The 12,450-nt window shown below is 37.3% G+C and overlaps 1 protein-coding gene across 1 annotated transcript in view; it reads left to right on the top strand.

Moving 5' to 3' along the window:
• SLC6A2 (solute carrier family 6 member 2) overlaps window positions 1-12,450 on the top strand; it is a 55,895-nt gene that overhangs the window by 10,441 nt on the left and 33,004 nt on the right. Inside the window, exons 2-3 of the mRNA XM_051979867.1 lie at window positions 5,495-5,626; window positions 8,297-8,534. Of these exons, the coding sequence (XP_051835827.1) occupies window positions 5,495-5,626; window positions 8,297-8,534 (370 nt within the window). The remainder of the gene's footprint in view (window positions 1-5,494; window positions 5,627-8,296; window positions 8,535-12,450) is intronic.

Genomic DNA, 12,450 nt, shown 5'->3' on the forward strand with positions numbered 1-12,450 from the left:
TTCTAATCAGACCACAAGCATTTATTAGTGCATGGGCTTTTTGTCATTTCTTTTTAGCACCAGATCTATGATTTCAGATCTCCTACTGAGGAAACTCCTTCTACCAATGCAGCTGAATCCTTTCTCTGCCATTTAAAGTCATAGAGAGCTGATTGGGGTACTAAAAGGTTAAATCATTTGCAGTCCTCAAACTTTTTAAATAGGGGGCCAGTTCACTGTCTCTCAGACTGTTGGAGGGTCGGACTATAGTAAAAACAAAAACTTTGTTTTGTGGACCTTTAAATAAAGAAACTTCATAGCCCTGGGGAGGGGGGTAAACGTCCTCAGCTGCCCCATCTGGGCCGTGGACCGTAGTTGTCACAATCCAGTATGTGACACGGTCATCCTGACTCGGAGACCAATCTTCAATTAAATCTAAGAGCTAGGGATATGAAGATCAAAGCAAAGCAGTTCTGCACTGAAGCAGTTTATATTCTGTCAGACATGTGTGCTGATATAGCTATATGTCAAATAGACATAAGTTGATTTTTCAGAAGGGGGACTCAAAATATCAACAAAATAAAGGAGATGAAGAAAGGCTTCATCAGAAGATGGTGCTAAAGATGAGTCTTGAAGACAATGAAAGAAGCCAAAAAGCAGAGGGAAGAAGGGGGTATATCTCAGACATGCGAGGAACAGAAAGGCGGCCAGTGCCATTGGATCAGAGAATTGTGAAGAGACATAATGTGAAATGAGGCTAGAAAGGTAGGAAAGAGGTCAAGTTGTAAAGAATATTTTAAATAAGTTTTTGTTGATATTTTCTATTAGTTATGTCATCATAGTTATCTTTAGCATCTCTCTTCCTTTCCCTCCCAGAGAAGCATCTCATATGACAAATAATGTTTTGATTTGTGTTTTTAGAGGGGAAAAATTAGCACAATTGATCAATAATTGAAAAATTCTGGAAAAAAAGAGGATATATAATATGTAGACTTCTCACTCCATGAAGAGGTGTGTGCATGTGTGTGTGTGTGTGTGGAGGGTTGTTCTTATATTTCTTCATTATATCTCTTCATAGGGATTTGTGATCCCTATAGTTTGGTGACATTCACTTTTGATTTTTGGGTGTGTGGTTGTTCTTTCCATTTCTGTTGTAGTTACTGTATATGTTTTCTTGACTTTATTTACTTCACTCTGCATCAATTTATGTAGATCTTTGCATGATTTTCTGTCTCTAACTCACACATCATTTTCTACAACATAGGAATATGCCATTACATTCATATGGCTGTGAAGAATTTTAAATGACAAACAGAGGAGTTCATATCTGCTCCCAAAGGGAATCATTGGAATTTCTTGAGCAGAGGAATGACAGAGTCAGATCTCTGTTTCAGGAAAATCATTTTTGCAGCTTGGTAGAAAACAAACTAGAGAAAGGGAAAATTTGATTAGGGAGACAAATTAGGAAGCCATTTTAATAATCCATGTGAAATGTGATCAACTTCCTACTCTGTCAAATAAAGAGCTCGGTTTAATTAGATGGTCCCTTCTAATTCTGACATGGCAATTCTTTAAAGGAAGGTAATACAGTGGACTGAATCAGGCAGGGCATGGAATACTTGAGCTCAAATCCTGCCTCAGGCACTACTGGCTATTTCTCTGGGCAAATCAGTTAATAGTACTGGGCCACTGTTTCCTTATTTCTAAAATGAAGATTTCAGATTTATGTTTTTTACCAGCTCTAAATCTATAATCTTATGAATGATAAAGAAACATTTTAATTCCAGGCTAACTTCTTCATTGCTGGGGATCAGCGTCCTATATTGAGAACAAAAAATAACTGACATTTTTATAATACAAAACATTTTTCTTATAATATTCCTTTGAAGTAGGTCATGAAACTCATTATTTTTCATTTTTCATATGAAGAAACCAGAGTTCAAGAAGATAAAGTGACTTGTTTCTGAGTTAATCAATCAGTAAACATTCTTTTAATGTCTATCGTATACTAGGCACTAAGCACTAAGCGTCAAGCTCTGGGGATATACTGAGGCAAAATCTAATGGGGAAGGTAATGAGACAGTTATAAAGAAATATAGATAAAGCATGCTATAATCAGGACATATAATAAATAATCAACAGAGGGAAGAATTAGAAATAAGAGGGGCTGGAAGGTTACCTGTAGAAGGTGGAGTTTTAAGTGGAACTTAAAGAATGCCAGGGAGTTCAATAATCTAAGCAGCAGAAGAAGAATGTCCTAGGCATAAGGGACAGCCAGAGAAAATTCCCAGAGACAGGAGATGTCTCTTGTTTATGGAATAGCCAGGAGGCAGGTACCAGGAGGATGGTGCTGTTATTCAGAGCAATAGGTCACACTGCTAATATATAGTAGAATCAAGATTTGAGCCTGAGTTGTTTAGCAGACTAACTTTTTTTTTTAAGTTAAGAAAGGAGAACTCATTTGGGTCTAAGGCAGGGGGATCCCTGTCTCCTATTTATTACTAAATGGAAGGAAATTTGAGTTTCTCAGAACTGGAGTGCATCAGGATAAGGAGGAGGGAAGTTTTACTCTAGGTCATACAATCTGAGAAAGATATGGGGGAAAGAATCCTGGATCTGGAGGCAGACGTTTTAGGCACCAATCCTGAAAACCTTTCTCTGGTCCTTCATGGCTTATCATTAAAATGAGGGGATTGGATTTAATGACCTTTAAGGCCCTTTCTAACTTTAAATCTATGATGGATTTTGGTCCTTTGTTTGGTAAATATTGGCTGACTCTATGTTTTTTCCATGGGTGTGGTGTTGAAAATCTTTAGTTCCTGAAATCAAATATATCCAAAAACTGGGGGGAGAGGGAGGAATAAAAGCATAGGAATGGGAGTCAGGTGACCTGGGATTCATTCTGTCTTTCATATTATATGGGTCTGTGACCTTGGATAAATCACTTTCTAGGACTGCTTTCTTATCTGTAAAATGAGGGAGCTGGGAGGAGGGATTATTAAGGCTCTCTCTTTTTAAACAGCAACACTCAGAGAGTGTGTTTCTATTTTTCAATCAATTCTTGATTCTGTCAAGGTCTACTTTGAGCTTTGGAACTAGATTATGTAAAGTTGTTTTCCTAATTTGGGGAAGGGGGAGTGAAATCCTTTGTTTTGGTCACTTGTTAGTGGTCTGGGCAGGATTGGTATTTAAGAGAGGTGTTCAATTTACAATAGATCGGTCATATTTGCTGCTAGTATATGGTTTGTTTTGTTTTGTTTTGTTTTTTGCTGGGATTGAAGCCACTCACTGGCTCCAGATTAATTTGCCTCAACACTAGATCTGAACTCATGAAAGCCTGAGTTTAAATCCAGTCTCAACCACTGTTGACTGCGACTCTGATCAAGCCACTTAATTTCTGTTTACCTCAGTTTCCTCATCTGTAAAATGGGAAACAACCTCAGAGTTGTTCTGAGAATCAAATAATATGTTTGTAAAACTCTTAGCTCAGTGTGTGGCACATAACAGACTTTATATAAATGTTTATCCCCTCCCTTCCTCTGTGAAGGTTTTCAGACAGTGTCCTGGTGCCTTTTGTAAAGTTCTGGTCTTCCCTTTTGGTCTGTCAAAAGCTTCAACTGAGGGAATCCTAATCCTTTTTTTCTTTTAGAAACTTGTGGCAGGCAAGCTTAGTAAGGAATGTCCTGTGCCTTTAAAGCCAAGCCTAAGACTTAATGTCATGGATTAATTAACTTCACTCTCTTCCAAGACTGTGGACTGACTTTATGCCCTGGTCAGTGGTGGGTCTCACAAAAGCTGGAACTAAAAAGAATATACATGGATGACCCAGGACAGCCTATCTTCAATCTAGGGTTAAAAAAAGAAAATTCCACTCTAAATACCTGCTTTACTGAAAGTGAGTCAGTAACATCATCTTTCCATCAGTAAGTTTTTATGATTTTTTGTCCTCTTATTAGATGTTTGACAAATCATATTTTTTTTTATCATCCTCCTGCTACTTATCCTTTCTATTCTCTGTTCCCAAGACAGACAGAATACTTCATATGATGGCATAAGTTTAAATTCTTATTTTGAAGGAAGGCTGTATAGAGGGATCCCCTTATTTGGAGCCATAGCAGGCCTAATTGAAACACTTGCCTCACATTTTGTGAAAGGGCACTAATGAATGGGGCACAAATCATGCCTCCATTTGGGCAAAAGAAGAACATTGTCTTGTATCTTGAATGAACCAGGTGAGAATTAGTAGGAGGGCAGGGTAATCTAGAGCCAGACAAACTGGCCTTGAGGATACCAGAGCAATGGATATCTGTGGTATTCAGGGATTTGGGCCATAGTTCCTTTTCTTGATCCCATCATCTTCTGGGAGCATCTGACACTGGGAATAAAAAAGTCTCTAGAAATATAAGAAGCAGGTTATATTTGGATTACTATATAAGGACTATATAAGAATTACTATCCTTAAACCACCACCATCACCGATAAATAGAATATTATGCTCCCTCACATTGGAGGGTCCCAATATTGACAGACATGGCCATAGTTTGATCTTCCTAAAGCAGTGCCAGAGCTAGTATCTTTATGGGTGATATTTTGTGTAGACATATGGTTTAATGGATCAGATAGAGAAATCTGGAGTGTCATTAGAGCTCTCTAGTTCATTTTCCTCATTTTCCAAATGAGGATGAGGAAAAATTATTATGATTTTCATAATTATCTATATGATATGTGTAATGAATACACTAATAGATTTCTCAGATCTTCCTTTTCTGACTTGGGAGACAAAGTGTTAGAATACAGTTTGAAATGATCAACCAGTTCTTGATAACAATCTTCTGTATGTTAAGTGAAGTGAATTAAAGATTATAGAATCTGTTCCCATCACAAAAATCTGGTTCTGTCCCCCCACCAAGTAACAATGGTTTGAAATAATCACTTATGAACTATTCCCACAGATCTGGAGAATACTCTTATTGTCCTGCATTCATGGACTTGTTATGGGAAACTACTCAGCCACTGAAAATGATTGCATTGTATTTCCCCTTCCTTCCCATTTATGATTTGTGCATAAACTCTTTACCTTTCCTACAAAAGGAAGAGGTCACCTGTCCAGGAGAACTTCAGTTTGCGAACTGTATTCCTCACTGAGAAAGTGATTAAATAAACTGCTATTTGATCTTTAAAACCTGTCTCTGCCTTGTGTAACAGCTCCAGCTATCCACAGTTTAGAAAACAAAGCAGCAAAATTCTAAAGAAGTGACTTGTCTAAGGTCACACAGATAGTGAAAGAAAAAAATAGAATTCTAACCTAGGTCCTCTGATAGTAGATGCAGAGGTCTTTCTACAGTACCACATTGTCTCTCCTTGGCATAAGGCTTGTCTTAATTAATTATCAAATCTTGAGTTCTTTTAGCATGACTAGGGAAAATTCTGGTATTCAAATGAGAAAGGTAATAAATGTTCAAGGTGGAAGTTAACCTGAATCATAGGTAGTAAATTCTCTCTGTATGTCTTATAGGCGCTTTCCTAATCCCATATACCCTGTTCCTCATCATTGCTGGGATGCCTTTGTTCTACATGGAATTGGCTTTGGGTCAGTACAATCGGGAAGGAGCTGCTACTGTGTGGAAAATCTGCCCATTTTTCAAAGGTAAGAGGAGTGGGATGTTGGTTTTTGAGGAGAAGAAAAAGGATAGGTAAAGAACAGGGAACAATGAAAAAAAGAAAATGGGTAGATAAGGGAAAAGAAAGAAATGGGGAAACAAGGGAAAGCAGAGGAAAGGGGAGACAGGGGAAAACAGTGAAATGGGGAGACAAGGGAAAGCAGGGAAATGGGGAGACAAGAGAAAGCAAGGGAATGGGAAGACAAGGGAAAGGGGGGAATGGGGAGGCAAGGGAAAGCAGAGGAATGAGTAAAAAAAACAAACAAAAAAAAACTGGGCCTAAGCTTGATTGTTACAATGTCTGCTACGAGGGCTGGTATAGTATTTTTAGATGGCCTGACTTACCTGTATCAGTGTTATCTGTGTGGAACTGATGAGAGTCAAGCATAGCAGGCATTCAAAGCTACTTGAAGATGGTGACTTGACTTGAAGTGATGACTTCTGGAAGAAATACTCAGTGTCTCTGTGTGGTTGATATCACTTGATGCATCTCAAAAGGAAAAGGCATCAGTATCTGCTTTCTTCTGCTTATATTAATAATCTAGGGAGGAAGTATTTGGCTTGGCAAACTGGGTTTTTCCTTATCACTGGTACTAAGCAGAAAGGCAAATTAAATAAATTCAAATTTAAGAATCCTGTGTCTACAGTGTTCAATGCTATACTAAAGGGTAAGGGCTGAAAAGTTTCAATAAGATCCTATCCTGCCTTTGGGATATTTACATGGTACAATGGTTAAAGTGATGGTCTTAGAGTCAGGAAGATCTGAGTTCAAATCCCATCTAATACTTATTAGCTGAAGTCATGTAATTTAGCTTGCCTCAGTTTCCTCACCTGTGAAATGAACTGGAGAAGGAAATGGCAAGCTACTCCAATATCTTTGCCAAGAAAACTCCAAATGAGATCATGAAGAATTGAACATGACTTTAAAATGAGCAACCATAAAAATATCCCTATCCTCATAAATATTATGAGCTAGTGGTAGATATGGAACATGCAGAAGAAACCAGAATACATAATAATTAGAAAAGAATATACTCAAGATGTGAAAACAAGCTGTTATATGAGATTCAAGGGGGGGAAAGGTCATTACTGACTAAAAAAAATCAGGGGAGACAGCACAGAAGAGGTGGAATATATATAATCACAAAATGTTAAAAAAAAAAAGTCTTTCATATCATCTGATGGATGAAGAAACTGAGACCTGTAGGAAGGAAATGATGCTGGTCACACAGCCAGTACACAGTAGTCGAGGGGAACCTATATTTTATATACCAAGTCCATGTTCTCTTTTCTGTATTTCCTTATATTCACGTCTTCCTGTAATGTGGTACCATCTCAATAGGCAAAGAAAGAAAAGAAGTGCATTCTAGAGGGGGAAAAGGACACCCAAAACCATAGAGAAAAAAAGAGGCAAGCAAATTTGGGGAGAATAAAGTATTTCACTTTGGAGTTGTAGAATATATGATGGAGAATTATATGAGTTAGAGCTTGAACAATATTGGTGTCAAATTTTCAGGCAAAGAAGCTTGGGCTTTACCCAGTACACAATAAACAGGTACTGAATGTTTTGAGTGGAGGAATGAAAGGATTATATTTATACATAATCAAAATTAATTTAGGACTGATATGAAGGTTGGTGAGAGGTATAGTAGAGATAACTGTCCTTGAAGCCAGGAAGAGCTGAGTTCAAAACCTGCCTCTGACACAAAATGGCTGTATGAGTCTGGAGAAGTCACTTAATCTTTTAGTGGCCCAGATATCTCTAAGATCCTCTCTTGAAGAAAAGATGTGGACTCATTGGTAACAGGCGTTTCCTTGCTTGGAAATTCTCTATACCAGTGATGTCAAATTCAAAAACATGGGATCCCTGTAGATATATTGACTTTAAAAACCACTAATTAACATTATATCTACATTGTTTTTTTTTTTTTTTTCAAAAACTTCCCAGTTATTTTTTAATTCGATTAGGGTTGTGCAGAGGGCTATAAATCTCATACCTCTGTGCTATACAAATAAAATTATAGGCTCTATACAAATAAAATCATAGGTCCAAGTCCCCATTCTAGGGCCTATGTGAAGAATAAATTAAGTAGAAAATTGAGTGAGAATGGAGAAACTTTTAAGGAATCTATTGAATTGTTTTGGCAAATAACACACAGACTTTGTACTATTGTGATGGCAATGGAGAGAGTACTGAGAGAAGAGATACTTTTGCCATGACATAATTTGCCATGAGAATTAATTATTTATGAAAAGACAAGGAAGGAAAAAAAGGAAAATAACATTTATTAAGTGCTTACTATGTGTCAAGCACTGTGTTAAGAGCTTTAAAAATATTATTTTGTCTTTATAAGAGCCCTGAGAAGTGAGATTTTATAGTTGAAGATACCATGATAGAGATGTAAAATGGTCACATAACTAATAAGTGTCTAAGACTGGATTTGAGCTCAGGTTTTCGTAACTCAGGATCCAGTACTCTGTTTTCTGTGCTACCTAGTTTTTCATGTCATTTTTATTAAAGCCCCAAACTGTGCTAAGACTTTTGAGACACCCTGCATAAGATCAAATATTACATAAAGACTACAGAGAGCTCAGGAGATGGCTCTTGAGCTTGGATTTGGAGTCCCTTCTCTTCTCATTCCCCAACTTCTTTCCAGGTGTTGGCTACGCTGTTATCCTCATTGCTCTCTATGTGGGCTTCTACTACAATGTCATCATTGCCTGGTCTCTCTACTACCTGTTCTCTTCATTCACCCTTAATCTTCCCTGGACCAATTGTGACCACCCGTGGAACAGTCCGAACTGCACAGACTCCAAGTTTCTCAATGGGTCTGTGCTAGGCAATGGAACCAAATACTCCAAGTACAAGAACACTCCGGCAGCTGAATTCTATGAGTAAGTATTGGTCCACTCTCTGTTTCCCTTTTGTGCTCCCCAAACATGAGGTTTACTGGTAACAGGTCAACTAAGCCTTTTGGTTCCTGCTATAGGCCAACAGAAGGATGGCTGAATTGAAAAGAAGCAAGGTCAAAAATGGGTTGGTTTCTTGTTGTGTATCTTGGATATTTTCACCAGTTGTGAAAGGGTGAGACCATTAAAAAAAAAAAAAAAGAGTCCTAGAAAGAAGGGATATCCTACCCAGCATCATAATGTATACATCTGTCCTATTAGAATGAAGATGGGTCAATATTACATTGGGGTGCAGTAGAAAGAACATTAGTTTTTGAGTTAGAAAACTTGGATTCCTATCCTGGCTCTGCTACTTTCCACCAATGTGACTTTAGGTAAGTCCACTATCCAGATAGATCTCTCTTGCTTGTAAAATGAGCAAGTTAGATTACTTGATCTTTAAGATAACATCACACAGAACAGAAGGATTAGACTAACTCAGGAAAGCCCGAATTTGAATCTTGCTTCAAGAAATGAACTCCTATGTGATTATGGGCAAATCTCTTAGCCTCTCTCCTCCTCAACGTTCTCATTTATAATATAATGAAACTATAGGTATTTCACCAGGTGATTGTGAGCATCAGTTATTTGGATGAGATAATTTTCATAAGATACTTTGCAACTGAGGCAATTAGGTGGCATAGTAGATAGTAAGACAGGCCTAGCCTCAGGAAAACCAGAGTTCAAATTCAGTCTCATCCTTTTAATAGCTGTGTGACCCGGAGGAAATCTCTTAACCCTGTTTGCCCCAGTTTCCTCCTCTGTAAAATGAGCTGAAGAAGGAAATGTCAAACTACTCCAGTATTTTTGTCAAGAAAACCTCAAATGGGATTAGGTAGAGTCAGGTAAGAATGAACAACAACAAACAGTATTTTGTAAAACTGAAAGAACTACATAACTATTGGTTTAATGTTGTCATCATCACCATCATCATCATTTAAGTTTCCTTCTAGTGTTAAAGCCAATTATTAGTGATTATTCTAATTATATTCAAATGATAGCTTCCTTGACTTAGAAAAAAGTGTGAATTTATAATATTTTCATTTACTGTAATTTTCACTTGACTTGTAATATAATTTTTGGTATATGGTAAATTATAAATATCTTAGATGGATACTAATAAGTAAACTGATTTAAAAGTATCAGTCACAATAGTTCCCCATTATAGGAGCAATGCTTTTTAAATCTAAAGGTCAAAAAGTGCTAGTCTCACAAGTTGATAGTGCACCAAAGAAATTAGTAATTTCTTGAATCCAAGTTGTTTTCACTTGTTAGTTTTAGACTGAATTTTATCTTGGTGTGATAAGAAAAATGCTGGATTTGGAGTCTCAGAACGTCAGCTCTATACTTAACTTTATGACCTTGAGCATAGGACTTCCCCTTTCTAAACCTCAGTTTCTTAATCTGTAAAAAGTAGTCTGGCTAGATGACTTTAAACTTCCTTAAAGTTCTAAATCCATGATCTTATTTTCTTTCATTCTGCCATATCAAAATCACATAGTAAAAAAGCAGTAGGAATAAGATTTGAAATCAAGTCTTCTGATTTTAAGATGTATTTCATTTTCCACCTGATATACTACATGACCAGCAAATTCTAATTGATTCACTGCAAATAGTTTGAGGTGGGATGGGGATGCTGTATTTATTCACACTGGACTCAATGCCCAGTCTCCCTAACACTTTAGTTGATTTTCTTCATGTGTATGATATCTGTCTTCTTGATAGTCTATGAGCTCCCATATGGTGTTATCCTAATTCTCCACTTTGAGCTTCCAGGCATCTTCCAATGTTCTGATATTCTAAGATACTTACAATTAAAATCCTGAAAATCCCCCAAGGAAGAAATTTTCTGGAACTTTTTACTCAACAAGAACTGTTTATACCATTTCTGAATAGATCAAAATAGCTGAGGTTTTAGAGATTGTATTGTTCATAAAAATAACAATAATGACTATTCACTTTATTCCTCAGTGTCCTGGGATTTAGAATAACCCATACATTGATTCCTTAGATACAAACTTTCACAGGAAGGTCATTATCTTGGAATGTCTTGCCACTACCATGACAGGAGGTTCCACTGGCCTCCAAGTCAAAAGGCATTCTCTTACCGTGGAAAGACCATTAGATTTGAAATTAGAGGATCTGCATTCAAATTTCACTACTTCTACGTATGACCTTGGATAAGTCACTTACCACCTCTGTTTTATGGAAGTTTCCTCTTCTGCAAAATGAAGATTTTGGACGTAAGGATCCCCAACACCTCTTCTAGCTCTAATTCTGTGATCTTTGTCTTCTCTTCCTTGTTCTTTCTAATATGTCTTGTTGCTGCTAAACCATGTGCTCTGCAATTCCCTAATGGAAAAATCCTGCCTTTGCTCTGTCTTTGGTTCCTTCCATTCTTGACCTCTGCAAGTAACACCCATGACTCACCCTGACATGAGACTTTTTCTGAATAATCTAGAAGAGAAAAGGAAATTTCATTTGTCCCTTGTCTTAAACCCCTCCCTGCCTGCCATTAAGAGCATTCCTATTTCTGGAGTTTTGGGAATCAAGCTTTTCCTAGATTTTCAGGTAAGTTTTTCTTTTCCTGCTTCAAATGACATGATCAAATGCACGATTTGATTACTTCCTTGGACTCTCTGTGTGGACATATAAAGGTTTGAATGAGCATGGATACTCCCCCCTTACCTATCCCTTTAGACCAGCTCATAGAGTTCTTCAGATTCTACCAGATCTCAATCTTCCCAGAGCCCTTCTTTGACACACTTTATGTCTGACTCCTTCCCTTGACATGGAGGGGACTCTGGGCTCTTGCAGGTTGTCATTGAAATCCAAGCTTTTGTGGGCCCTGCAAGCAAGCAAGGCTTCAATATGGTCTCTGTAACAGATTCTGTCACTGTCATTCTGTTGCTGGAAATTCTGTAAGATAGGAAGATATCTCTGGAGCCAGAGGACCTCTATTTACATTCTGTCTTTTTCTCTTATTGATGCTAGATTTTAGTTTCTTCATATGCAAAATGGAGGAAGGCACCTAGGTGGTAAAATAGAGTGCTTGACTTAGAGTCAAGAAGGTTCATCTTCTTGCTGTTCAAATCTAGCCTCACATATATGCAGTTGTGTGACCCTAAGGAAGTCAGTTGGCCATGTTTTTCTCAGTTTTGTCACTCATAAAATAATCTGGAGAAGGAAATGCTAAACCACTCCAGGGTCCTTGCCAAGAAAAGTTCCAAAGGCTTCATGGTGAGTTAGAAATAACTAACAACAAGAAATGAAGAAATTGGACTAGACATCTTTTGAACTCCCACCTTTGAATCTATGATCCTCTAATCAGACTTCTTGACTTCAAAGGCACTAAATATTTTTGATGAGATGATGATTTTTTTTTTGGCCTTGTCAATTCATAAAATAGTTTCCTAAGGCATATATAGATAAATTTTAATTGGCAACAAAGGAGAATATTGCAGTTTTAAATAGGGATTCGTAAAGCATTAAAGAAGAAATTAAAAATTCATTCCATGTGAGGTCTCTAATTCATATTTTGTTCTATTGATCAATGGGATGAGGCCATTCTCTGCCACATTTATTGTTCTCCTGGGGCCTTTTATCCTGAAACAGGAGTTCTTTGAGATTTTATAGGAAAGTGGCCCCCTCTATTACTAAAATTAAAAGAACAACCATAGACATTTAGACTTTTAGTGTTAGAGATTAATTAGACAAACCTCTAAACATTACAGATTCCTACCTTCCTACCCAACTATCCATCCACCTATCTCTTTCTCCCTCCCCCCACCCTCTGCTTCACTTCCCCTTTTTAGAATCTTTCCTTCAAGGTTCAGTTTAAATGGTATTCTCTACATCAATC

The sequence above is a fragment of the Antechinus flavipes genome, chromosome 2 (genome assembly GCF_016432865.1).
Source record: "Antechinus flavipes isolate AdamAnt ecotype Samford, QLD, Australia chromosome 2, AdamAnt_v2, whole genome shotgun sequence".
In the NCBI taxonomy this organism is placed as follows: domain Eukaryota; kingdom Metazoa; phylum Chordata; class Mammalia; order Dasyuromorphia; family Dasyuridae; genus Antechinus; species Antechinus flavipes.